The sequence below is a fragment of the Aspergillus brunneoviolaceus genome (assembly GCF_003184695.1).
Source record: "Aspergillus brunneoviolaceus CBS 621.78 unplaced genomic scaffold BO95scaffold_7, whole genome shotgun sequence".
Lineage (NCBI taxonomy): Eukaryota > Fungi > Ascomycota > Eurotiomycetes > Eurotiales > Aspergillaceae > Aspergillus > Aspergillus brunneoviolaceus.
This window is the reverse complement of record NW_020290737.1, coordinates 208,175-233,610: the sequence shown is the minus strand read 5'-3', so window position 1 is coordinate 233,610 and position 25,436 is coordinate 208,175. Positions and strand designations below refer to the sequence as shown.

The 25,436-nt window shown below is 52.2% G+C and overlaps 9 protein-coding genes and 1 non-coding gene across 10 annotated transcripts; 4 read left to right on the top strand and 6 right to left on the bottom strand.

Moving 5' to 3' along the window:
* Nucleotides 1-463: 463 nt before the first annotated feature.
* Nucleotides 464-1,213, top strand: BO95DRAFT_245184 (uncharacterized protein). Its single transcript, XM_025581382.1, has one exon. The coding sequence runs from the start codon at nt 510-512 to the stop codon at nt 1,098-1,100; it is 591 nt and encodes a 196-aa protein (XP_025446317.1). The 5' UTR covers nt 464-509; the 3' UTR covers nt 1,101-1,213.
* A 567-nt stretch (nt 1,214-1,780) lies between these two features.
* Nucleotides 1,781-3,622, top strand: BO95DRAFT_511201 (class I SAM-dependent methyltransferase). The gene is made up of 3 exons (XM_025591414.1): nt 1,781-2,079; nt 2,415-3,137; nt 3,222-3,622. The coding sequence occupies exons 1-3, from the start codon at nt 2,041-2,043 to the stop codon at nt 3,540-3,542; spliced, it is 1,083 nt and encodes a 360-aa protein (XP_025446316.1). The 5' UTR covers nt 1,781-2,040; the 3' UTR covers nt 3,543-3,622.
* Nucleotides 3,623-3,663: 41 nt separating this feature from the next.
* BO95DRAFT_438990 (phytanoyl-CoA dioxygenase family protein) lies at nt 3,664-4,903 on the bottom strand. Its single transcript, XM_025585641.1, has one exon. The coding sequence runs from the start codon at nt 4,810-4,812 to the stop codon at nt 3,793-3,795; it is 1,020 nt and encodes a 339-aa protein (XP_025446315.1). The 5' UTR covers nt 4,813-4,903; the 3' UTR covers nt 3,664-3,792.
* A 1,749-nt stretch (nt 4,904-6,652) lies between these two features.
* BO95DRAFT_353536 (Het-C domain-containing protein) lies at nt 6,653-8,608 on the bottom strand (the record flags this gene model as incomplete). The annotated part of the gene is made up of 2 exons (XM_025582178.1): nt 6,653-8,454; nt 8,512-8,608. Coding segments are annotated over 2 exons (1,899 nt in total), but the record flags the coding sequence as incomplete, so codon positions are not given.
* Nucleotides 8,609-9,412: 804 nt separating this feature from the next.
* On the top strand, nt 9,413-9,485 carry BO95DRAFT_t44. Its single transcript has one exon. It is a non-coding gene; the product is annotated as a tRNA-Lys (tRNA).
* Nucleotides 9,486-9,976: 491 nt separating this feature from the next.
* BO95DRAFT_438988 (putative TRAF-like signal transducer) lies at nt 9,977-12,095 on the bottom strand. The gene is made up of 2 exons (XM_025585640.1): nt 11,245-12,095; nt 9,977-11,169 (listed from the first exon to the last, which is right to left on the bottom strand). Exons 1-2 carry the CDS (start codon nt 11,779-11,781, stop codon nt 10,357-10,359), a joined length of 1,350 nt encoding a protein of 449 aa, XP_025446313.1. The 5' UTR covers nt 11,782-12,095; the 3' UTR covers nt 9,977-10,356.
* A 75-nt stretch (nt 12,096-12,170) lies between these two features.
* Nucleotides 12,171-13,759, top strand: BO95DRAFT_405404 (syntaxin family protein). Its single transcript, XM_025584002.1, has one exon. It carries the CDS (start codon nt 12,519-12,521, stop codon nt 13,362-13,364), a length of 846 nt encoding a protein of 281 aa, XP_025446312.1. The 5' UTR covers nt 12,171-12,518; the 3' UTR covers nt 13,365-13,759.
* A 55-nt stretch (nt 13,760-13,814) lies between these two features.
* BO95DRAFT_438986 (uncharacterized protein) lies at nt 13,815-14,904 on the bottom strand. The gene is made up of 4 exons (XM_025585639.1): nt 14,676-14,904; nt 14,325-14,470; nt 14,139-14,251; nt 13,815-14,055 (listed from the first exon to the last, which is right to left on the bottom strand). Exons 2-4 carry the CDS (start codon nt 14,446-14,448, stop codon nt 13,945-13,947), a joined length of 348 nt encoding a protein of 115 aa, XP_025446311.1. The 5' UTR covers nt 14,449-14,470; nt 14,676-14,904; the 3' UTR covers nt 13,815-13,944.
* Nucleotides 14,905-16,606: 1,702 nt separating this feature from the next.
* Nucleotides 16,607-17,710, bottom strand: BO95DRAFT_245074 (DUF4452 domain-containing protein). The gene is made up of 2 exons (XM_025581381.1): nt 17,207-17,710; nt 16,607-17,126 (listed from the first exon to the last, which is right to left on the bottom strand). The coding sequence occupies exons 1-2, from the start codon at nt 17,492-17,494 to the stop codon at nt 16,812-16,814; spliced, it is 603 nt and encodes a 200-aa protein (XP_025446310.1). The 5' UTR covers nt 17,495-17,710; the 3' UTR covers nt 16,607-16,811.
* A 6,001-nt stretch (nt 17,711-23,711) lies between these two features.
* Nucleotides 23,712-24,727, bottom strand: ssn8 (cyclin-dependent protein serine/threonine kinase regulator SSN8; the record flags this gene model as incomplete). Its single annotated transcript, XM_025582177.1, has 3 exons — nt 23,712-24,247; nt 24,301-24,510; nt 24,568-24,727. 3 exons carry the CDS (start codon nt 24,725-24,727, stop codon nt 23,712-23,714), a joined length of 906 nt encoding a protein of 301 aa, XP_025446309.1.
* Between the last annotated feature and the right edge of the window lie 709 nt (nt 24,728-25,436).

The following is a 25,436-nucleotide window of genomic DNA, read 5'->3' as shown; positions in this document are numbered from 1 at the left end:
AGAGTCAATTATCACCGATCGATGTCGCAGGATGATTAAACACCGGAGGGGAGGGGCATCATCTCGGGAATCACCCACGACCCGAACCCAATGAATGCTCGACGACCTGATTACTACGTCGAGGTACTTTTTTAGTGGGTAATTTGAGCTCGGGGATTTTTAGGAGAGTAAACTTCCCCCTTCCCCTAATGAGCCGTCATGGAGAAGAAATAACCAAAAGAAAAAGCAAAGCTCGCGGGGGAGGGAGCAATGAAGTTCTTTTTTCATTTCCTTGCTGTTCAATCAAGGAAAGTTTCCGTGTGTCAAACATCCCACTTGAGCGGTACAAGTACTGTACAGGTACAGGTACAGCAGGCTGAGGAAAACGATAGGGAAGGCTGGAAGGGGGCAAAAAGGGAGAGGAGGGATCTATCTTTTCCCCTAGTTAGCCTGTAGACTTACCAGTAGTTAACGTTAACCGGACCATCTCGAACCATTCCCAGACAAGTAAAACTACTAGTCAACTTGGAATGAGGATGCAAGATTATTTTGCAAAGGGATATCTCGATCCGATTCAAGCAATCAAGAATTATTCAATCCCTTCCCACCCCGTTGATATTACTCTATGGGAATCAAGCACATTCGGTTTTCGGTTTTCGGTTTTCAGTTTTCAGTTTTCAGTAGTCTTGAGAGGGGACCGACCCCTGGGTCCAAGGCTTGACGGTTTGACAGGAAAGTACCTTAGTCTACGGAACGGAGCTCTGTGTGACACTGGGAGTCACACTGACACTGACACTGACACTGATACTGACGGCTGTGACACACTATGGGATGGGGACGGTTTTAGCGGTGCGGGGGGGGGGGGTGCAGGGGAGGGGGCTTCTTCTTGTTTGTCTTGGTTTTTTGTTGGCCAGGTGCATTGTACCTGGGTGATGGATAAGATGTTGAATGCCTCGTCTACTTGTTTGTGTCAGTGGGACTTTTTTCTTTTTTGTTTTTCCCTGGTCTCATTGATTTTAGTTCGGTGGTTTGTCGCTGGCTTGTGTTCGCTATCCTGCTCTTGGGCGAGGATGTTATTACTAAGAAGGGGGGAGGGGGAAAGCGACGGAGGAGTCGGGTAGATCAGTACAGCTACAGGTACTGACTGTACATGTACTTGTTGATCGAAGATGGGTCGTTGCGGAGTAACTTACTGTACATACTACATACAGTGAACTTGCAGTTGATGTGATGAGAATTCCAAATCATGCCTCTTAGGGTACTGAGTACGCTACCCGAGCTGCTACCTAAGGTACTAGACTATGTAGGTAGTAGGGTTTAGTGGGAAGGCTGGAAGAGGGGGATGTCTTATCTAGCCAATAAGTGGGTGAAGTAGTAAATGGGAGAGATCGATTTCCACCAGCAAAGTGGGTGGGTTTTGGTGATTGTTGATTGGGGTCGTCGATCTCCTGGGGCGGATTCTGCGGATGTACTTGTCAGATTCTTGTTTGTTTGTCTTTGCTGCTTGATCACCTCTCTGTAAGGAGACAAGAGATACCTAGGGAGTAACTTATACGTGTAAGTAATAAGCAAAGAGTCGATAAGGGAGGCAGAATCAAGCGAAGCAAGAAAGAACTTGCTAGGAGGCTGAGTTGACAACCTTGAATACCAAGCAAACTCCAGTGGGACGGAGCCGGCACACCGCCACCCTCCGCCGGACCCGACGCTCTGTTTCTTGGGTCCGCGACTCCCTGACAGGCTGACACCCCCGGTCAATGCGCCGCCGCCAGGCTAACTATTCAATTTCATACTTCCTTCCTATCCCGACTCTCCTCTTTCCTACTGACCTGTCGACGGTCTCGGTCAATTCTTTTTCTTCTTCTTCCTCTTCCTCTTGTTGTTGTTCCATCTCGTCTTTTCACTCCGTACACCTTCCTAATTCCTCCCCATCTGTCTCTCTCTCTCTCGTTGACACGCTTGTCCCGCAGTTGGGAAGCATTGTACCGCTGGCGACCTAAAGAAGGATCCCCTTCCCATTCGTTTCCTTGTCGGTCTTTTCCGTCTATACTTCCATCAACCAGTATGCCGCAACCCAACATCGATGAACAAATTCAAATAGACGTAAGATTTCCTGCGCCGTTTCCCATTCTGATTTGATCCGCATTTGTCACTACTGGAATTCACCCACTTCTCCCCTCTATATCAGCCGAGCTGGCAGTTTTTCCGCTGCTGTTCTCACATCACTTCTCAGAACATTATGTGATCTCATTGCAGCAACAATCAATAAGTCGTGGGCATTCATCAATTAAAGGTCAACAGTCAAATCTCCAAGAAGGGTATATTATCTCTTCGCAGTCATCATCTGTCCTGTCTTGCCACTTGCTCTGCTCCATGTTCCACCAAGTTTCCAGCCCGGAAGATAGAGTACTGCACAACAAAGCTTACCTCTCACCTAGACCGACGATGACAACGATTCTCTCCTGGACGCCCAGTCGATCGTCGGCTCCAACCTCACCATCTCCTCGACCGTGCGCGATTACTGCTTCGAGAACGGCCGGCGCTACCACGCCTACCGCAACGGCCAGTACCCGGTGCCCAACGACCAAGAAGAGCAGGACCGGCTCACGCTGCTGCACCAGCTCTTCAAGAGCGTCACGGGCGGCGAGCTGCACCGCGCCCCGGTCCTCCGCCCCCGGCACCGCCCGCAGCGCGTGCTCGATGTCGGCACCGGCACCGGCGTCTGGGCCCTGGATATCGCGGACGCCTACCCGCACGCGGAGATCGTGGGCACCGACCTCAGCCCCATCCAGCCCCGCTACACCCCGCCCAACTGCTCGTTCATCATCGACGACGCGGAGAGCGACTGGGCTTTCCCGCCCGAGGAGGCCTTCGACTACGTCCACGGCCGGTCCCTCGGGGGCTCGATCGCCGACTGGCCCCGGTTCCTGCAGCAGGCGTACCAGCACGTCAAGCCCGGCGGGTGGGTGGAGATCCAGGAGTTCGAGACCTGGATCCGCTCGGACGATGGGACGGACCAGCAGGCGGTGCGGATCCACGAGTACCAGCGGAAGTTGGACGAGGCGAGCCGCAGGTTCGGGAAGCGCATGAATATCGCCTCCAGTGTGCGGGGGTGGATGCAAGACGCGGGATTTCAGCATGTCACGGATGATACGTACAAGGTGGTTCCCCCTCATAGAAAAAATCCGTTCGCCTCGTCCAGGCCGCGAATGATTACAACTTCATACTGACTCGGGAACATGCAGTGTCCGCTGGGCCCGTGGGCGAGAAACCCGCATTTCAAAGAGCTCGGTCGCATGGGGAAGGCGGCCTTCTTCGATACGATCGAACCGTATTCGCTGGCGTTGTTGACGCGGGTCATGGATTACACGTACGAGCAAGCGCAACGGTACGCCCAGGATGTGCGGCATGAGTTGGTGCACGGCTCGTTCCACATCTATACCCTGTTCCATTATGTGTACGGACAGAAACCACCGGAGAAGGCTAATAATGATGGCCATAATGGCGGTGACGATGCTGACGCCGATGCTGCGGATGATGATAACGATGCTGATGACAATAAATGAAGTGTATATATACCCGTGTAATGAGCCGAAGTTATACATATCACCGGTTGAACCTGAGCGGGATGCACTTTTCTTACTACAGTTGAGTCTTGGGCTCATGCTTTCCTTGGGGATGTCTTGCTACTCATAAATGTATTGTTTCAGGGAACCGACACTCTCCATATATAATGTACCGTCCATCCCCCCACCTCCTCGCAACAGTATCTACATCCCGTGGGAACGGAACCAGGTCCCCCTTTCAGGGAAACAATCACCCCTGCAGAGAAAACCCGACGCCCTCGCCCGACCCCATCGCCACAAGATTCGCCCGCATCCTCTCAGGGCGCTCGCCGATGCCAAACGCGGCATCCTCGCGCTGCACCCACGCGCCCACCCCATGCTGCAACACCGCCGTCGCCCGCACCGCCGCACTCTTCCCCTCATCCCCCTGACCACCCCCATCCACCGAACCCTTCCACCCCAAACTCCCATGCAACGTCAACCTCGGCTCCTCCTCCACCCCAGCCCCCGCAACCTTAGCCCGATACACCCCGCGATGCAAGATATTACTATCATAGAACACGGCATCGCCCGGGTGGAGCGTCACAACGACCTGCCCCGGCAACTCAGCGGCGTAGGGGTCGGCGGCGCGCTCGGTGGGCGTGCGCACGCGCCGATGCGACCCCGGCACGACGACCAGCGAGCGATCCTCGCACAGCGCCAGGTTATACTGGGCGTGGGACTGGCGGCCCTGCGGGCTCTTGGTCTGCAGCAGCCGGAGCTCCTCGTCGGCGGACACGTGCTCCGGGATGTCGTCGCGGTGCCAGCGGAGCGCGAAGTCGTGGGTCTCCGGGGCCACGAGGAGGTTGAAGAGTTCCATGACGAGGGGTTCGGGTTCGGGCTCGTTGCCGTTGCCGTTGCCGTTGCCGTTGCCGGTGGCTGCTTTGCCGGGCGTGCTAATTCCCAGTAGCTCCTCGGCGACGGCGAGCACCTTCGCCGAGAAGTAGAAGCGCGCGAACTCCGTCCGGTGCGGCATGTCCGGGTGCAGCAGGTGCTGCACGCCCCAGATGCCGCCGTCGGAGGCCGCGGGCAGGGTGCGCGGCCACGGCGGGAATTGTTTGGGCACCGTGCGGAAGTACGGCCATTGGCCGGTGCGGGTGAGCTGCGTCGCGGCTGTGGCGATGCGGCGGTAGTGGGTGATTTCCGGGGGCGTGAGGAGGGCGGGGATCACGACGAAGCCGTCGCGGTGGAGGGCGGATTGGTAGGGGGTGGGGGATGGCGGGGTTGTCATTGTTTTTATGTTGTTGATGATGAAGGGAAGGAGGAGATGTCGGGATGGATGGGTAAGTGAGGGATGAGAAAGTCTTTGGTGGTGGTGGTGGTGGTGGTGGGGAAACGAGAGGATGGCCGCGCCGATCTATGGGGCTCGGTATAAATAAACAGTGCTCTGCTCAGTCACTAGCACTGCAGCAAGAGGTACATCCGAAGGGGGTTGGAGTAACATCTACTAAGTATACGGCTATGTTTACGGCTGAATACCACCCTATCAGTAGGGTTACCTTTTTTTTGTCGCTAAGTCTAACCGAGTCAGTTGCTTGGCTGTAGGTCACCTATGCTGAGATAGCTGATAGCTAATAGCTAAGAATGCTTGTCCTGTCGCAGTCTGTTGCTTGAGTCAGTCAGGTCGTAGCATTGTTTGGTCTGCCTTGATAACTTTACCCCGCGGCGGGCAGAAACGCGAGCAATCGATAAGAGGAGCCAAAGCGGGGTTCCCTTCAAAGTAACCATGGAACATGGTTACATGCTTGTGTCTCATTTCTATATTTGTTTTTCTGCTGCTGAGCTCATTGTGGATCCCAATCACTAGCATTACATATACTACGTTCGCTATCTACGCAGTATTCAGTACAAATCGCGTGGTCAACATACTTGTACTTCGACACGAGCAATGATCCTCTACGCCGATCGATGGAATGAGCTCGTATGACGGAACGGGGTGGCTTGGCTGTGGCTTGGGGTGGATGTGGCTCGGCTCAGCTCAGCTCAGCTCAGTAGGTTCGTTTCTGCCATTGCCAAGCAAAGCAAACCCATGGAAATTGGCTTGTTGGTGTTCCTGAGGAATTCAGGACGCGTGATTTGACAATTCGCCAAGCTGTTGTGCTGTATCTTAAAGGTTGAGAGAACTTGGTTGGCTACACTAACTACACCTTCTAACCACCAAAATCTCTCAAATTCGTTCAATATCGCCAACCCGGAGCGTCATCATTTCTCACACAGCTCAGTACACAAGTGCTCTCATTCTTAGAAATGGTTCCATTCTTAGAATACAAGAATGACAGAATAGAAGACAGTAAAGTTCAGATGCTGAAGTAGGAGCCGCCTACGCTTGCCAAAGCAACAGCCACTCAGTAACGATACTCACCTGAGCTATAGCCTTGGTTATAGCCACCGCCGTAGCCACTATTGCCTCCATAGGAATCATATGAAGGACCCGGGGGGAAATGGCCGGGAGGGTGATGGAGGTGGTCATCGTGTCGGTGATGATGATGACCGTCATCCGACTTGCCGCCGTGCTCATAGCCTTGGCTATAGCCACCGCCGTAGCCACTGTTGCCTCCATAGGAATCACTTGAACGACCCGGGGGGAAATGGCCGGGAGGGTGACGACCGGCATCCGGCTCGCCGCCGTGCTCATAGCCTTGACTGGGGTAGGCGGGGCGAGGCTGATGGTGACGGTGGGGTTCCTCGCGGGAGCCGCTGTAGTCATAGCCCTGGCTACTGGGATACGACGGCCGTGACTCATAAGGACGAGATTGCTCATAAGAACCGTAAGACTGTCCCGAGTACTGCTGCTGGAATTGGTACGACTGCTGCTGGCTTTGGTATGAGGCCTGGTATGTCGAGCTCTGAGTCTGTTCGTCTTGGTATGAGGACTGGTATGTCGAGCTTTGAGTCTGCTCGGGCTCCTCGTTTCTCGATGAACCGCCAACCATGAGGTTGGAGAAGGCACTGTTCAGGCCCCCTAGGTTAGAGATACCAGGAATGGGCAAGTTGGAAAGGCCTCCGAATGGTAAGCCACCGCTCTGCTGCTGCTGCTGCTGCTGCTGTGAGGAAGGAGGACGATGCTGCTGGCTATGTCCAGATTGATTCCCACTACCGCCATGGGTGTGGGGTACACCACCCGTGTTCTTGCCGGATTTTACACCCTCGGCGCTTAGAATGTCGTTAAGTCTAGAGCCTCTATCGGATCGGGATTGAACCCAGGTCTCGACAGCTTCAAACATAGTCCGGTGAGCCTCGTTGCGGTTGTCACGAATAGCAGGGTGGTGGAACACCTTCAAGCAATCGTCCAACACTTGCTCCTCCGAGATGCCGATGTTCTCCCAAGCATGGAGAACGCGTGGAGCCACGTACTTGAGAATAGCAGATGCGACCTGACCAGCAGGCTCGTTGAGGATGTTGGCAAAGTGGTCCTTGGACAACATGGAGTGGGTTGGATCGGTACAGTCGGGGTCTGTCCACGGCTCATACTGATGCTGGCCAGAGGCATCAATCACGCCAGAAGAGCCAGTTTGCAGCGACTTGGAAGCAGCATTGATGATAGGACGAATGAAAGGTGCGAGGAGAGACATGATGAAGACCGTCAGGGTCTCCGTGATCTTCTCGACGACGGCCTCCAGCCCAGGAATTTTCTCAATGACCGAGGTGAGTTTACGAACCACCTTATCTCTGAACTCGAGGATTGGATAGATCTGCGCAATGGTCTTGTTCGGGTCAAAGTCTTGCAGTGCCGAGCCACCGGATCCTCCACTAGACTGAGGCCGTGCTGATTCCCCAGCCCTATAGCTGCTAGGCTCTTCATCGTCAAAGCCGCGAGAGCGCGAGGACTCGTAATCATCATAGCCGCGAGAGCGCGAGGAACCGTAATCTTCCTCGAAGCCTCTGCTTGAGCCATAGCCCTGGCGAGCACCACCGCTCCGATTTGCGGACTCTTGAGCCTCCGACCGACGCTTGAGCTCTTCGGCTTCCTCGACGAGATCCTTCGTTCCCGGAATCCCGCCCAACAGATTCGTGAAAGCGCCAAGGGCATTCGCGGACGAGTTATTCTGAGCATCTCCAAGAGCGATATCCATCTCGTTAACTTCCGACTGGGTGAAGTGATCGGTGGCTTCTCCCAGAACAGAATGAAAGAAATCCACCATACCGAATGTCCCTGTCACCAGCGGGAAGACCCGGCGGCCGCGAACGTTCAGTTCCGTGTTGACACCGGTGTGCGGGAAGACATTCTTGAAGCCCATCTCACGAAGCGCAAGCTCACAGTAATTGGTGTGTGCCGCGAAGTCTTCCAGGGTGTGGAGGCCCTGACCCAGACACCGCAGAGCCTCGCAAAGGTCGGCCTCGTTGCCCTTGTCGCTGCCGTGGGTGTAGGTCCGCCCATAGTGAATGCTCCGAGCCAGGCTGTACTTGATATATCCGGAGCTGGTCGTCCAGTCCCCACCTTCGTTGGCGATGTAGTTCTTCATGCCGGTTTCAGGGTCGATCTCGAGTTCCACCTGGCGGATCGGCCCACGCAAGCGTTTGTCGTACTGGCGCGCATCCTGGTTGTCCGCATAGTCCTTAGGGTTGTCAATATGCTCCTCAGGGCGGTAAACACCGAGTCTCTCGGAGGTGACCTCGAACTCCGCCGTCGCGTATCCGAAGGTCATGAAAGACAGAATCCAAACAAGGATACGGATAGTATCGGCTTGTAGGTTCTTGAGAGTACCGACATCCATGGCCTGCGAGTAATCACGCAACCAGTTACCAAAGTAGACGCGCTTGACCATGGTGGAAGTCCACTTGTGTCCTTTGATAAAGGCGACCGTCTTAAGCATATCTTCAATGTCTCCATGGCGCCAGTTCTTGCCCTCCACGGCGGAGATCGATGCGATGTCTAGCTGGGTTTAGCAGGTGAACATGAAGACAAAATGGCCTCGAAGGGGTTATTTACTTCCAGCGCCAAAGGCGTAGGTCTGAGCCGGCAGCAGAACGAGCAAAAGGCCCAGGATGAGGAGGGCATGGGAGCCCAAATTCAGCCGCGGAGCCATAGCGCGGAAGATCTGCAGGGTCTCCGGGCAAAAGTGGGTGGATAATGTGGAAGCAGTAAGGAGGTCGAATCCCGCGAGTAGACGTAACTAAAGGCGCATGCAGCGGGAAGAGAGTCTGCAGTGTTTTGCAGAAAAACAGACAGTAAAGACGGTCGAAAGAAGAAGTGAAGAGAGAGAAAAAAAAAATGACGAAGCGAGTTTGTTTTTCACTGATCTGCGAGAGGCGCAAGCCACAGCCAAGACAAGCTGCCCAGAGAGTCTTAAGAGTTAGGACTCGCTGCCCCGCCATTCTGCCTCTTTAGGAAACCCCAAGCCGCGTCATTGCGGTTATGATTTACTGTGAATACTGCACGTTCTAGACTACTCTTCGGAGTAAATATATTGCAGCTGTCCGTTCACGAGTAACACTCCTCGGGTATCGGTAGTCGAATAGTCTACCACCAAAACTGTTGTGTTCGCATCCATGAATCCTTGTGACTACAGGCATGGCAGTATAGATCCATGATCCCAAACAACGAGACGGGTCACTTTGCTTGGCAGTGGCAGAAACGAGCTGAGCTGAGCTGAGCTACAGCCACCCCAAGCCACACCCCATTTCGTCATACGAGCTGACTTCATGGGTCAAGAGAATCAAAGCTTGTGTCAGAGTATGTTAACCACGCAGTTCCTACCGAATGGATGAAGCAGTCGTAAAGTACCTGGCCAGGAAAAGGAGGGGGGGGAAATTAGTTTATTTGAATCTGATCTACTGTAGCACGATGCAAGGACATAATGTCAACACTACCTCATCATCCAACAAGACCAGCCCGGCTAGCTCAATCGGCAGAGCGTGAGACTCTTAATCTCAAGGTTGCGGGTTCAACCCCCGCGTTGGGCTTCATCTTTTTGTCTTTTTGAGATCCTCCACTCATTCCGTGCATAAAGTTCTCATTCCATGTGTAACTGGGATCTTGGTTTTTTTTTACAACAATTACAATTATCCTGTATAAAACTCCCAAGTCTGCTCGTTGTTGCCCCTGGCACATCGCCACCGTGTCCGTTGGTTTAGGTTTGAAGTATATATATCCGTAAACCATGGATCACGTACCGTTCGTTCAACTCCTCATCTCTCATCTCCTCTGCTGTAGTGAGAACTACATCTCGAATGCTGCTAGAGAGCCGGCAGTCCGGCTCAGTACTGCCACATAACCCACCTGCCTTCTGATGACCATGTACGCCCGACCCCATAGCAAGTCGGGGCACGCCAAAGAGAGAAAGAAGCGCACCCGGCGGAAGCAAAGATTGCTCCAGCACCGGGGAAACACTAACTACAGTCGACATAAGGTGTAACTGTAAGCAAGGAGTAGTAGTATCACAGTTGTATGTAATGTCAGATACTGGTGATGATGCATTAAGTTGATCAAAGGCGCCGAAGCTTCTATATACACTCACTGTACCCATAACGAGTACAGTACATTAGTCATGGGAGGGAAAAAGAGATAGCCACACATGCAGCCCATAGGATAAAGATGAAATCAAGGAAAGGAAAATCGAGGATGCGCCTGCCTTCCACTCGCGCTAATTTAGAAAAGTCCAGCGCTGCCCGTGTATTAGAACAGAAAATCGGAACCGAAATGACTATCTCGCTAAAAACATCGTGAATCTCCCTCATCGTCGGTATCGCATAGTGGTTGACCATGTTGATATACCTAGCAGTCGTAGGAAAGCAGAACCGAAGAAGGGTAGTGATGATTGTGGAACATTAGGATCTACAATTTCGTCCCCTCGCGTCCACTATCGCTAAGCCTACGCGGACGAAGCGGGATGGCGGAGGTGCTGGGCCCGGCAGCAGCCGTGGGAGTATGGCCACCGGGGGCGGTGCCAGTGCGGACACCCCCAGTCCGTTGTGAGCTTTGGTGTTGGTGGAGTCGAGGGTTCAGAAGCCATTGCACCTGCATGCGTATACTGCTCACCGCGGCGTTGGTGTGGGCCATGTCCTCCTTGATGCGGAGGCATTCGCTCATGATCGCCATGCTGGCGCGGGCGTCGAGATCCGTGATGGCGTGGGATAACTGTCCGACTTCCTCGCGGAGGGACTCGTGTAAGGAGAGAAGATAGTTTGTCGTGGTGGCGGTGTATTGGTTGGAACTATCGATCTGGGACTGGCTGTTGGGGGATGTTGGGTCGTTGTTATTGCGGCGGGGTGGGGTAGAAGTCGTTGCGCGATCATCCGGGCCAGCAGAAGCAGTTGGCGACTGGGCCAGGGTGGTTCGGATGTTCGCTAAAGCGTCGTCGAAGATCTCGTTCCGTTGTTTGAGATGGCGAATGGTGAGTTCGAGCGAGTCGAGGCGCGCATTCTGAGCGTCAAAGTACGGGCCCATAGAGATCAAAGGGCAGGTTTGCTCGTGCGTGGCTAAGTCGGCGCGCTTGAGTTGAATGGGACAGCCGTATTTCGAGGCGGCACAGCCGTGAATGGATTCAGGGCAAGAGTCTGCATGTTGTTTGAGTTCTCTGCGTAGGATCGTGGTATGGCAGTCTGGGCAGGTGGTTTGGAGATTGGGGCATAATTCGTCAATGTGTTCCTGTCGGAGGCACAAGGTTAGCAGGCCATGAAAATGCAATGCAATGAACCCGGAGTCTAATAGTTTTGTGCGCACCTTATAGTCTTGCTCCATGATATTACCCTCGCAGCGCGCGCATTGGTGGAGTACATGCAAGCATCTCCCCTCCGGGTCGAGGTCCTTCTTCCGTGTCTTCAACCCACATGAGCCCAGCGGACAGTCCATCGGTCTATAACCGCAGTACTTGTCAACATGAGTCTGGATGAACACTCTTGGAGCCACTTCCTCACACCCTTCGATCCGAAATGGGCACCTCACTCGAATCTCGTCGCACATGTTGACCAGGAGACGGGGGAGTTTGAGGTAAACTCCGCCGGTGGGTGTGCGACAGGCAGGGCACGTAAAGTCGTCTCGAGATGCTGCGAAGGTCGTGATGGCCGATACAAGGCATTTCTGGCAGAATACATGATCGCACTTCAACCGGACTGGGTGTATGAAGGGGCAGTGGCATATCGGACACATAAGATGGTCATCGTAGCTGGAAACGTAGTCTAGTGAGCGCAGGTCGACGCTCTCGTCGCGGTCGCAATTCGCCTCCATAACTAAAAGGTCTTCAAGGGTGATGTTTGTCATGTTGAGATGTTTTGCTCTGCCATGAGGGGTTTCTAATATGTGATAAGAGCCTCGAGATTGATCCTCCGCCCGTCCGGGAGCCGATTCTGCGCAAGGAGGGAGAGGAGGAGATCAACCGTTTAATTGCCGTTCTTGAACCGGGGAACGAAACGATAGCTCGAAGCAAAGACCCATGAGGGGGCTCGAAAGGTGACCAAAAGAGGGTATATCGGACGAAAAGAGTGTTTGAGGGCGCGGGTATGAGTCGGTCAAGGAAGGAAGATGTAGTGACCTCGGGAGGGAGCGCAATTACTGGGAGAATGGATGAATTGCGGGGAGGGAGCGAGACTGACTGATGGGATTCAATGCGGCGCGGAGAGCGGCAGATCCACCACCACCACACTGGCACTACTGCTGCAGCAGCCGATCATCCCTCGTCCTTCGCCATCTCATCTCCAATCTCACTTATCCTCTCTCACAACGAACTCCTAATCAAGCCACCTCAACCTATCTCTTGTCATATTTCTGTCTCCACCAGCCCGGCGCTGTTCTTCTTCCCCGGCGGAATTATCCTAAATTAGCGCAGTCGTCAAACAGCCTGACACGAAATCCGTACAATCCCTCCCGACCGTTCCGCTGTCTACTCCGCAATCATCATCGCATCTCACCCACCTCGAACGCCTCTCAAGACACCCAGACCCTCTCATTCACGAGCCCACCAACCTCCTACTTCCTGCCTCCCACAACAAATCGCCACCATGCCAAACCCCAGCCAACTCCTCCTCCTCGCCGACCACATCAAGCTCTCGCTCCTCGAGCGTCAACGCGCCATCTCCCTCAGCCTGGAGCCTAACAGCCAAGACGGCGAGATCTCGCGGTCCCTGGACTCCTTCAAAGAAGGCATCGACGCCATCGAAGCCGAGTGCGCGCAGCTCGAAGCCCAGAAGGGCCGGCACGATGACGACGTCACCGACCTCCGCGACCAGCTCGGCCACCTCCACTCCCAGCACGACGAGCTGTCCGCTCAGTTCCACGACATCACGACTGCCATTGCCGAGGCAGCCTCTGCTTCCTCGTCCGCATCGTCCGGCTTCGCCAACCACGTGAAGAACTCCTCCCCGGACCTTAAGCAGCCCGTCCCGCAGCACCCGTCCTCGAAATCCGTGCGCTTCATGGACGCCGCGGCGGCGGCCGAGGCGGCCGAGGCCGACGACGAGGAGCACCGGCGCAACCTCTTCCGGCCGTACCGCGACTCGCCGTCCCCGCCGCCCGGGGCCAGCGCCGCCAGCATGGACGGGCTGTCGAACGAGCAGATCTACGATCACCACGCGCAGGCGCTCCGGGACCAGGACGAGCATCTGGACCGGCTGGGCGAGTCGATCAGCCGGCAGCACCAGCTGAGCATCCAGATCGGGGACGAGCTGGAGGGCCATGTGGCGTTGCTGGATGATCTGGACGGGCATGTGGATCGGCATCAGGGGCGGTTGGACAAGGCGAGGAAGCGCCTGGATCGGTTCCGGCGCAGTGCCGGGGAGAATTGGAGTATGATGACCATCGTCGGGTTAATTATCACGCTGGTGATCTTGATCGTGCTTTTGAAGTGACATTTCTTTAATCTCGCAGGTTCGGAGAGTTTATATATATGGTTTGTTTTGGGTTGGGTTTGGGGGGTCGTTTGTGATTCCCAGGAGGGCGAGTCCGGCGTTTGTACTGTGTTTGAGTCGTGTTTTGTGTCTTTCTTCTCTCCCTCCCCTCCTTTTTCTAACTACCCACTCCTTCGTCTGTTCCCTTCAGTTAATATATACCGACAGCAGCTATCATGTTTTTTCTTCCCTTCCCCATTGACGGGACTGCGGCGTTGCGGGGGTACCTTATCATCATACATCTACACCCAGGTTTTGGTCCATAGCTACTACACACAAGATGGAATCCATCACACAGTACGTAGTACTCTTTAGACAAGGAGACACACACCCTCAATCAAATCCACCACTATCAGAATCCCAATCCACCATCCTCTACCCATTCCACAGCATCAAAGCAAATCAAGAAACCCTCTTGGAAGAATAATATTGAATCTCATCTAACCCAGATAGATGAATAAAAAAAAGCCTAAAACCCCCAAACATACATACATAATACAAGACGCAATCATTAACGATCAAGAAAAGACACACAAGGAATCTATTGAGTCTTATTCACGTTGCCCTCCCGGTTGGGCAGACCTTTCGTGCGCTCCTGCAGCGTCGCAAAGTCCTTGTCATCGCTGTCGATGTCACCCCGATCAGCCTTGACCTGTGGTATGGCGATGCGATTAGTATACTCTGCCGCTTCGGAAAGCTAGGGATTGAAGGGTGAGGGTGAAGGTAACAACGCACCGAAGCTTCACTGTTGCTAGCCAGCTCCTGCTTCCACTTGGCGGTGCCTTGCTTGCTGTGCTTGAGCTGGTCGTTCTTGTGCTCTTCGTAGATCTTGTCGAGGTCGTCGCGGTCTGGTGTTGAGGGAAGGGGGAGGGTCAGTATTCTTGGGGGTTGGGTTGGGTTTGGCAATGCGGGAAAACTCACTGCGATCGCTCTCGTTGAGGCCGGCGCGGGGAGCGGAGGTGTGCAGAGCGGAGGCCATGGCGGGGCGGAGGGGGGTGGCCAGACGAGGGGCAAGGGTCGTGCGGACGGTGGTGAGGAAAGACATGATGCTGATTTTAAGAATTGCTCTGGGGGGGTTTTTTGTCAGCGTCTTCTACTCTTGTCTTTCGTTTCGATTGCTGTTGTAGCGACTGGGTTGGCGGTGGTGGTCGAGATGAGGGCAGGGAGTTGATGGTAGTGAACGAATAGTGTTGGCGACGAGGTAGAAAAAAGAAGGAAGACACAGCAGGAATGATGTCAATGACACCAGCGCTGAGAGTCTGAAGAGCTTACCTTATTCAATTGATGGATTTTAGATAGAGAATGAATATCGATAGTAATAGAAGCTATCTCAGTGGATGGGAAAAGTAGATGTAGTACAGTAATAGCGACCTTGGAAACACTGCAGGAAGGATGGGGGGGACGCTTTTTAAAACAGCAAATTGCAATTTCCGTTCTGCCTCGGGTAAAGGGTTAAAGGTATCTACGTCGACGTCGGTCCAGCCCAGAAAAATGACTCCATTATTCGCTGAAGTAAGTTGTTGCTGGAGTGAGTGAAGGCGTGAGTGGTCAAGACGAGAAGTCGCATTCGCGTTGCAAGGTGACGTCATGGATAGCACATGCGGGTTTTCTCTCTTCTCTCCACTGACGCCCGTTGCCTTTGACCGGCGTGGAGTACAAGATTAGCACAGGTCCTGTTTGAAAGGGCCATGCTGCTACCTCTTCTGGGACTGTACCACTGAGTTGTATGTCCATTCCAGTACCTCTTACTTGCTTAACTCTGTAGATTGTTGGAATTGAACCGAATAGGTTTTCTTGTATGTGTTGTAGGTGGTGAGTTCAACTCAAGTCACTCAGCACATGTAAGTTAGTATCCCTTGATCCGGCCAGGCCAGCGGGTTGAGGTGCGTCTGCCATGTTTGCTGCTGCAGATCAAGGCTATGACATCACCCACACTCTCCCCTCAACACACTTTCTTAAGTTTTAGAAAAGTCCCTTGTTGTCGCGTCGCCATAGTCGCCAAATTGATATGATATGTTTCTCATCTCCATGGATGAATTTCATCGTCAAAACTTCTTCACCGAAGAGCTCGCTTGAGGCACGCATGGATATATTTTCCGAGGCATCGCCACCACAGTTGTAGCGGAAGGGCTCACATCACCTCTGTTAAGCCTGTCAACAGCCATGGTACTGGAATGATATATCCCCCCCTGCAACATGAATGAAGTGCATCACTACGTGGTGATTTGGCGATCCACTCCATCATCCTCGCAATTGCAACTCCACAGCCTGCAAAAACAACGCTGCCGCCTGGATGATCTAGCAGAAGTGATACTTCGAAGGAATGGTCACTCATTAGAGCAAATGGTGGAGATTGCGCAAGTCCAAACTAATGGAACAACTATGTATAGGCATTACCCGCATTGGTCAATAAGTTATAGACATAGGAAACTCGATGGAAGATGAACCACCCAGGGAAAACATCATACACTGCATATGGATCACACTCGCCGGGAGTCCCCAGGTACAGAATTATCCGAACGAATCAACGCGGAAGCAGACAGAAGTGAAACAAAAGTCGTCGTCGGGCGACAGAAGAAAGCAACATCGGTCTAGACTTCGCTGCGAAGGCGAAAGGTCCCTCAGAACTCCACATCCAGTCCATGGATTTTCACAGCCAGTTGACCTGAAACAGCAACAAGCACCGCATGTCACCAACCCCCAAACCATTTACATAAAAATTTTCCAAACGAAAAGAAATGACAAATGAGCCAGAAGCAACCAAAACATCCCAAGCAACACAACAAAACCCAATGCAGACGTATATCGTTTCCGCCTTTCTAGATCCCTGAAAGCATGAGATAAAAATCCGTCCCACCCAAAATTGTGCACAAACACCGAGCCAAAAATAAGATGAATAAACCGCTGAACATGTCTGGCATAGCCGCCAGAAATCCAAAAGCAACTCCAGAACCTAGATGAGCGCCTGAATGGCAGAAAGTGCCGCGCTTTCTATACATCGTCGCGGACAAAGGCAAAGCAGGTGATTTTCCCTAACCGGATGAGGAAAACAAGGTATCGTTGGTGATGAAACGCAGAAATCGAATCGCAGGCGCCGTCGCTCGCAAGAAGCCGAAAGCATCAGAGTCTAGGTATAAGTGTGTTCGAAGTCGTCATCGGTAAAAGGTGTATATACAGAGAATAACTGGTTTAGCCGTTGGCGTTTTTGCAATCGTCAAGCGAAGAAGGGGGAATTTGGGTTTGATCGTGAATGCGATGGCCGTGTCGAACAGAAACAAGCAAGGAAAGAATTATGACCCGCGGTTAGGGAGCCCGACAATGCAGAAGCCGGACGAAGGAAGAAGAACGTGCCATGGGCGAAAGTAGGCCCGATTGCCAGTGGACTGGCGACATGTCAACACACAGTTCTTACCACCGACGCTGAGCATTCTGCATCGAGGCAGGCGAAATTGACGTAGGCGGGCTCGTCAAGGTCATGCCGGTGTTGGGGTTGACAATAGGAATGACCTTGCGGGTGCGAACGGCAGATGGCTGTTGGTAGTTCACGTGATTGAGGTTACCGGTAACCCCTGAGTGAACATAGGCATTCGTAGACGCAGGAGACAACGAGATGGAAGGCGTAACCTGCTGCACGGGCTGAATCTGGTGCTGAAGAGGAGACGAATCAGGAGAGCCACTGGAAAGTGACGAGCGATCCGAAGATGCGGAGTGGATCGAGTGCAGCTGAAAGAGAAATCCTGTCAATAGGCTGTTCTCGAAAAACGGCACATTTTGCCTGGTCGGGAGGAGTGACAAATACATACATCATCTTCTGTCAGAAGCCCGGGGCAGAATTCCAGGTCATCGTCCAGGTCGAAAGAGCGTCCAGCCTCAAATCGTGCACGAAAAGCAGTCACCGCGGGAGCCTCGGCAAGCTCCCTCATACTCTTGACACCGCGGAATTGGCGCTGGGCATTCTGCGCGGTCATTTTGGGTCCTCGACGAGAGCGACCGCCGTGGTGATTGTTCGAGGTCGTCATGTGGGTGGCAGCGCCGTGGTGAGGGTGTTGGTGCTGGTGTTGGTGCTGGTGGCCGTAGAAGAAGGTCGACATCTTGACGGTATGATGGGTGGATAATGCAGCGAACGACACCGAGACGTTATATCGTTGAACAAGTAGGCTCGAGGCTGTTTAAGTGGATACAAACAAGGGTCGACGCTCTGGAATCCCGCAAACAAGTACTCCGAACAAACTAGACGAACCAAAAGGGAATAGGGTATGTGAAGAAGAATGACAGAGGGTTGGGATGGAATGTGTGGTGAAAGTAGCGGTAGTGGTAGTAGTAGTAGTGAAGGTGAAAGGAAACAGGAACGAAACGGATCAGAAGTGAGAATTGGGAATGAGAATTAAGCAAGCGAACAGGGGGGAAGTAAGAAGAGTAAATGCGAAATGGAAGCGGAAGTGGAAGAATAAGAAGAGAGACTGAAGGTGGAGAGGGGGGGGGAGGCGGTGGTGTGAATTTGCGCGCTTAGTTTGGGTTGTGGGATGGGGAATCGATCATTGACTGTGAACAATGGGTGGGCGGGACAAGAAAGGTGGAAGAGAGAGCGAGAAAAAGAGCAGTGCAGCGGGCGCTCGGAGCGGACGGGAGGCGAAGGCGAGAAAGACAGAGAGAGAACAGAGAGAGGAAAGCAAGAGGGGCTGAGCCAGTGGAAAGGAAGTTCAGTGGAGACCCGCAAGGGAAGCGCGGTAACTTACGTACCTGGCTTGTATGAGGACGGAACGGATGGAACTACCTAGTATTCATTCCTTCATTCGAGTCCCTTGTCCCCTAGTCAGTGGTTAATTAGTCCCTGGAAGCGGTCGATCTGCAGAGGGTTTGGACTCTTCGAGAGAGCCGAGCCTGGGAATCGCGGTATTCGCCGCTGCCGTAAGGTATTGTTAACATGGTATTCTAGTAATGATTGGTTACGAGTGGTTACAACTGGTTTCAGACCGGTCGGCGCTAGCCAGGTCACGCACCATCCTTAGGGCAGGAAGTTCAGCCAACCAGAAACTCATCAACCGATGCTCAGTGGCAAGGCAAATCCTCCGAAAGCCAATTATCGCCGCTTGAGACGTTCTCAGTGGGCTTATGGCAGCCACTGGACAGTATAAACCAATGAGGAGATGTTTTACTCACTGTAATCGACCGCTAAGGCGGGTGAAAGTGACGTTGAGAAGTACCGATCTAGTCCTCTTTCAGCCTAAAACCTACATCCTACATCACCTCGACGCCTAATATCTGGGACCTCAGAGCGCTTCCATCTCAACAGTAACTACTTTTTCAGTCGTGCAGGCGGCGGCTGTCGCTCGGCTGGTTCATCTTGAGTTTCTTAAGGCTGTACCGTATATTGTATTATTGCAATCTAGTTACGTACAGTACATGCGATGATGGTATGACGATGACGGGACCGGCAGTGATGCGGCCACCATTGGGGTTGTATGATGCATAGGTACGGAGTACGCCCGTTGAACTTCACAACTGGAAGGTGGGGAATCTTCGGCCATTATTGATCAGGCTATCGTCTCTCCTCTCGCAATTGTATGTACGATGACGACGGGCAAAGATCTCCAGATGAGAATACAAGATCATGATGCCAACTTTGCACTCATCACTGCTTGCTGGCTTTGTACAAGTGTTCATTGTTGGAAGGAAAGGAATTCAGGGGGGGCAATAGTCTTCCATCGTAACTGTAATTCAGTCAGGTATTACGGAGTAGATTCAGCGGCGTCTCGAAAAGGGAAAGGGCCGGTATGTGGTGGTTTCCACTTCCGAAGACAGGCATGCGCTGGCAAACAGACACAATGCCCACTACGACATCTGCGGGTAATGATTTGCAAAGGCGTGAGTGTGTGCACATCAGTATGTGTGTGGTGAGACCCACCCTGCAGAAGTTACGGAGTAGAGTGATTCGCACCTTTTGGCCCTTGAACCGTGCCATTGCGGTTTGAGGGGTGTCTGAGGTACTGGGAGTGTGTTTGAGAGAAGACGGAAACCCTCCTAAGATTGCCGAGCACTGGTTGTTCTACATTACATTAATTTGGGGAAGAGGGAGTTCGACTGACTAAGGGAAATCAATCCATCACCTCCTGACTGAGCGGGCCGCGCATGAGTTTTCCAAGTCCCAACCATTGATCATGGCCACCCTTCGGCGGCTTCGACAATGATTCCATAATGAAAACTAACTCTCCACATGATGCTCAGAGACTTTCTCCATAGTCCAACGCTCCACTCACACCAAAATTGGGCGTCCAATAATAGTGCTATTGCAAGTGCCCTCCTCTCATTAACTGATCATAAAACAAGAATGAACCAAAGGTAATGTTTGCAACTTATAAGAGTGAGCCTTTGTTTTGTCAACAAACCAATTCCCAGGTAACCAATATCCTGGACTATGCGCCCGTAGTTGGTTATACCAGGAACAGTAACTGTCACAATCACTGATGATGTGAATCGATCAGGGTACAAACCACCTAAAATCCAACCACAATACAGGTTGATGGCTACTTGCTCAATTGTCATCAATTCGTCAAGATCAACTCAGGTAAGATCTCGAATCGGGGTTGGTTGCAGCTCCAAGCTGCTAAAATAATGCTCTATTTCCGTCCACATGGGGGGCAACGCTACAGCCACAGTATGGCTTTGCTGCACAGACGCATACACAGGTACAGGTATGGAGTACACAAACAAACCCCCTTTCCAGCCCATGTTGGACAGGTACTACGGATAATGCACCCCTATCTATGAATAGCATCTTCCCCCAACAAATCCAGCTGAAGGAAGATGCCATCTGTTCCAATGCCTGTTCAAAATCAATCCGGACCCCGAGCGAGCCATTGACCCCATAGCATTTAGACTTCAGAAGGGAGCCGGCCCTTTTCAACGTGGTTGTTGGCTTCCACTACTTGAGTACCTCGTACAGTCCACACACACACCTACAAACGAGACTGAATGCAACCGAAGGCGGCTACTGCAGCGCCCGGCTCCATGGGCAGCAAACAAATGGGACGGTAAGATGCAAGCTGATAGGCGGGCAAGCTCACCAGCTCCTCTCTGCTCATGCCGCATGGCCCCATGGGCCTGCAGCCTACTGCAGGTTGTCGAGTGGTGCGGCCATGCCTGGACTTTTGCTCCTGGAGGATGGGGATGGGAATGGTGGCCCTGGCGGCCTAGCCTGCTGGAACTTGTGCCCTGCAGGGAAGAGAACACGCATTTTTAGGCAGCGTTAGACTGTAAGTTAGCTATTGGTGTCAGAAAGCGATTGGGGTAAACCTGGCCCGCGTGCATAGTATTAAGTTTCTTCCACTGAGTATTTGTTGTACTCAGCATGGTTTTCTGATGCTCCCCTCTCACCCACCTCTGAAGTCTGGAGGACTCTTCAAGGGAACCAGTTGTTTCACCGCCCTTTTTCGTAATGGTTTCTTGCGAAGGGACGGAATGGTCTACTCCATTCCATCATGAGAGATCAATTGGGAGTTAGCCATTTTGGGACATTGGGAGGCAAAATTGTGTGCTGATATTGTTTGTCATGATCTCATGATAGATTAGCATTGATGATGATGATTATGCAATCGTCAGAAGGCGGAGGGGGTGGATTCCGGAGTACGGAGTTGACTCTGTGAAAGGATGCATCATGGAACAATATGGATCTCTTTGGGGGTGGGAGAGGCTCACCACTAACTTACCCAGGACTCACTACGTAACTTAGCTAGTCCAGTAATGTTACTCCGTGCTTAGCAGTATCTCCACAATCCGTCATCACTGGTATCGAGTATTGTCAGGCCGTATCGCCACAATACGGACGCTTGCAACCTTGTGCAAGAGAGATCCCGATCCCCTCGAATCTCCCCACGCTTGAAAGGGGGCAAAAGCAGCCACATCCATCTTAGCTTTGGAAATAGAGTTTTCTTACCCCAGGGATTGACCCGAATGTCATCGCAAGAGAGAAGAATGTATTGTATCTGGCCATGCTCATTCACCATCAGAGGAGTCTGTCGCATAGAGGGCTTACGGAAGTACTGTACCCGATCAAACTAAGAGTAGATATCTACGTACTTCGCCACCCTGACTCAACGCAGCAGCGATACACAGCCCATCCCCAATCAATCCACTACAGACGAGAGCGAGGGAGCTCTGCTCGATTTATCTTATCTATCGAATCTCAAACTCTGTGGTCAGGTCAGATCAGGTCAGCTCAGGTCAGGCCAGGCGATTCAAATTCCAGGACTCGGAGTGCGTAGGCGCGGGGAAGAGAAGCTTTTTTTCCTGTCGACACTCAACACATACATCAGCCTACATACCTTTGGAGGCAAGGGATATGAGACATACACGATCTACCAACCCGCGACGGACTGGCTGCTGTCGGTCTCAGTAAGCGCTCACAATGCCGGCTGCTTTCGTTAACGAAGAGTTGCGACCCCTGACCCTTACCCACCCTCGCATCCCTTTGATTGATCGATATCTGCCAGCCTTTTATTGAATCATACTTGCTCTTAGGCTACCCTCTAATCCAATGTTATGTATAGTGCACATGTGCTTACAGTAGACTAAGATGTAGACGCTTCGTGTGAACCGTGCTTAGCCTGTAATGCTCATACAAATGTGCGAGCGGAGGTTCCTCCACAGGGCTCTTCTTCCTGTTAGGAGCCTGGACCAAAGCAGGTACGTACTCCCAAGCATCTGCCGCAGTAGGAGCAGCAGCAGTAGAAGAGGCGAATTACTTTATTGTGGTTATAGTGTGGCGGGCTATTTTTGCGGACCATAGGGCTTGACGGTCTAGATCGATGGTGCAATTGTACATATAAATTCGGAATGCACTATCTAGCACTCCCATTGATCGCTTCCATTCAGGACCCAGGGTATGTGGGAATGAATGGATGCAGCTTATCTGGGACCGACAGATCGGGGATTTTTTGTCCGTGGATCATGGATCTGGGGTTAAAGGCTGTTGTTCCCCGATCGGTTCTTCGTCTTTGTTGGATTGATTGGCTGGAGTTATCCTGGTACCAACACTATGCTGGACATGGCTTGCCTCTATCATGGATGGAGGCAGGTGTATCCTGCTATGCAGTTTCTTTGACCAGAGCCTCTTCATTTGAGACTACACAATTGACCAATCTCGTCAATTCTGCCGAGGAGCCGTGATTCATAGGTAAATAGGAAATTCCCAAGCAGGGAGATATATAGCCCATGCATCGCCACCCCTACCATCTGGAAAACGCAGATAATGTTGAATACCAGTCAAAGAGCTTCCGCTTCAGTCCCTAGTTCCATAGCAAACCACTCTTTCGAATCCTGGGCGCAGAGATGTCCATCCCTGAAGTAGCTATCCTTCTGAAGCATGGCTAATTTTCACACCGTGCGGAACCCCCTTTCAACCTAAGTACAGAGGAGTAAGAAGAAGCCCCGACAGCATGCAGAAAACAAATTAGCGGTTGATTTCCCGTGGCTTGTTGGTCCCCTCGAGCTGCAGTTCTACTTCGGGTTCGGTGCAGATGCGACTTGAGCTGCGTCTTTCGGGTAAGTGCAGTTGTTTCTTTGGGAGACGCGGGGAGGCTGGCGTAATGGAAATCAGGAATCTGAGAGCTATTCAAGTTGGGATCCGTAGATATTGTGGGTTCGATTGATATGTAGATATTAATTATCTCGATGTCCATCTCATCATTCTTAAGTAGGAAATATGTATTCCGTAGATTTTAGGTAAATTCATGTATATCGTACCGGCCGGAAACGCCCGACAAGATGTCCTCTGCCATGTATAAATTCACAGGTGTTCTGGGTGTTTCTTAACTTCAGTGACTGTTGCATGTTTCTGTGTGGTGTGCCATTTAATATGAAAGATGGTTGTGTATGCTGAGGAGGGATGTCAACTGGTTTGCGCAGATGGACCCCAGTTTTGTACCTAGCCATCAACCGCTTCTTCGCTAGTCAAATGTTGCTTGATAGATGTGACAACGACATGCTGATCGAGCCCGAATCAGATGAGCCCGCCTCGCCCCGTCAGTGGCGGAACTTTCAATCCTGATACTGCAACATCAATGCCACTGTCAAGGGAGCCCGTGTGTTACAACACCAAGTGCAGAATACCCCAAGCCATTATGTATTTCGATGTGCCATTCGCCCGACAGTGCGGCAATTAGGTCAAAATTACCTAGAGCGATCGCTTCTGCTTCCATGGCTATGATGCAAGGTGTGACAAGCCTGCCGTTCGAGAACGTTGCACAAACGAGGCTTAGGACTTGTTTTCAATTGCGGGGTACAAACACTTCGTCCAAGTCAAGCCCAACCTCACTTGTCAAGGTTCTTGGTTTTGACCATGCGACCCAGCAGTTCCTTGCAGTGCTTTTCACTGTACTGCTCCCATATTTCGTAAAGCGAGACCAGCTCTTGCGTGCACTCGATGACTGCTTTGATGTCGATCTCACTCTCAGCTAGCCATGCGACTAGCCTCTGAATCCGCGCCGGAGGACCACTGCCGTTTTTATCACTCAGAGCCGCCAGGATGTTCAAGCCCCCATCCCGCATCGCTCCAGCCAATGGTGCGGCGGAACCATGAAAACTGGTCTGGCTTGGCTTGAAGACCACGGCAACAATGATCGCCATGACGGCGATGACATGCGGCGGGTACAAAAGTGGCAAGTCGGTTAGATAGTGGTCGTTGATCACTGACCATGCAAGTGCTACCTCGTCCGACGTAAGCGATAGCTCCGGCTGGAGTTCGGATAGAGTTCGATAGGGGTGATGGACGATGAGCTGCGAGCTCATCTCGGAGATGAGAGAAAATTCGCACTCGCCCAGCTTTGATACATCTGGGGCAATGAATTCTGCGCAAGCATCAGCGAGTGACAATGATGAATAAATGGGTGATGATTCGTACCTGGCCAGAGGCCCCGCGCTTCTCCGACAACAAAGCGAATATGTTGAGGGCACTCCTCCATTTTACAAGCGAGGTAGAACGCAGTAGTCACGACCAGGTAGGGATTCGTGTGCCTGATCTCATTTTTAGTATAGAAGCGTTTGACGTATACTTGCGCTGTTGCTAGCGCTTGCTGTCGCGTGGACATTCTCTTGCCAAGCTTGATCAATTCTGTGCAAATGTTTAGTTGGAAGTCCTGCTGACAAACCCGATAGTCAAGGGCCTTACGCTGGCTGAAATAAATATTAAGCAACCTTTGATCCGGCAGAGGAAACTGCGAATGAGCGACTTTGTCTTTCTCCTTGAAGCTTTCGCGGATCTCCGCCAGCTTCTCACGCGTAAACAGCCAGTGTCGTCGTTGGGTCGACGCCCAGTAATTGGCAGCCATGATGACTAGGGAATGGTATTATTGGCCTCAGTGTTCGATATGCCAAAGTTGAGGTCAAATATCCAGTGCTGTCATCGATGGGGCATTCTCGGCAGGAACTATGTACGGGTGTATGGATGGATCGTGCGTGGTTGGGGGATCTTATTTTAGGGACCCCGTCTAGGTTGGTCTACCGCCGAGTTGGGCAGCTTATGAGAACAGATTCGCAAGTCCTTTGCTTTGTGCAGACCTCAAGTGTTTCGATTCATTGAATGTGAGTATAAAAAGAGTGACTTTGCAAATAGTATGTGAATAAGGCGGAACGGTCACGATGAGAGGTGATTGATTAGTAGTTCATCTGGCAGGTGACCATCGGAGAGAAACGCTTCCCAAACCGGTTAGAAGCAAACTTCTTCCCCCCCCCTTCCCCCTTTGGTCCCGTGAGAGACCGGGCCGGGGTCTAGTTTTCTTCCGGCCTTGTCGCGGTAAACCCAAGCAAGCAGAGTGTGAGAGAAAGTGAAAAGCAAATCATCGCGGCTCGATTTCTCACGGCTATCGATCGGCTCCTGCGCAGAAAACAAGAACCATCGACCACAACAATGTTTGTCACTTTATCTCCCTCTTTATAATAAGCCCACCACTCTCTCAACTCTCCGCTCTACCCCACTTCTAGCCTTTGCGACTTCGATGCTAGAATCATCGTCTAAATCTCTTTCTTCCCTGTTGCGAC

Excerpts from the sequence above, each read along its gene's own strand:
- BO95DRAFT_245184 (XM_025581382.1), top strand. The coding sequence starts at position 510 with ATGAGGATGCAAGATTATTTTGCAAAGGGATATCTCGATCCGATTCAA.
- BO95DRAFT_511201 (XM_025591414.1), top strand. The coding sequence starts at position 2,041 with ATGCCGCAACCCAACATCGATGAACAAATTCAAATAGAC. Across the intron at positions 2,080-2,414 it reads ATGAACAAATTCAAATAGAC|ACCGACGATGACAACGATTC; the intron begins GTAAGATTTCCT and ends CCTCTCACCTAG. Across the intron at positions 3,138-3,221 it reads TCACGGATGATACGTACAAG|TGTCCGCTGGGCCCGTGGGC; the intron begins GTGGTTCCCCCT and ends GGGAACATGCAG.
- BO95DRAFT_438990 (XM_025585641.1), bottom strand. The coding sequence starts at position 4,812 with ATGACAACCCCGCCATCCCCCACCCCCTACCAATCCGCCCTCCACCGC.
- BO95DRAFT_438988 (XM_025585640.1), bottom strand. The coding sequence starts at position 11,781 with ATGACAAACATCACCCTTGAAGACCTTTTAGTTATGGAGGCGAATTGC. Across the intron at positions 11,170-11,244 it reads TCATGGAGCAAGACTATAAG|GAACACATTGACGAATTATG; the intron begins GTGCGCACAAAA and ends TGCCTCCGACAG.
- BO95DRAFT_405404 (XM_025584002.1), top strand. The coding sequence starts at position 12,519 with ATGCCAAACCCCAGCCAACTCCTCCTCCTCGCCGACCACATCAAGCTC.
- BO95DRAFT_438986 (XM_025585639.1), bottom strand. The coding sequence starts at position 14,448 with ATGTCTTTCCTCACCACCGTCCGCACGACCCTTGCCCCTCGTCTGGCC. Across the intron at positions 14,252-14,324 it reads CCTCAACGAGAGCGATCGCA|ACCGCGACGACCTCGACAAG; the intron begins GTGAGTTTTCCC and ends CCTCAACACCAG. Across the intron at positions 14,056-14,138 it reads CTAGCAACAGTGAAGCTTCG|GTCAAGGCTGATCGGGGTGA; the intron begins GTGCGTTGTTAC and ends GCCATACCACAG.
- BO95DRAFT_245074 (XM_025581381.1), bottom strand. The coding sequence starts at position 17,494 with ATGTCGACCTTCTTCTACGGCCACCAGCACCAACACCAGCACCAACAC. Across the intron at positions 17,127-17,206 it reads GGCTTCTGACAGAAGATGAT|CTGCACTCGATCCACTCCGC; the intron begins GTATGTATTTGT and ends TTTCTCTTTCAG.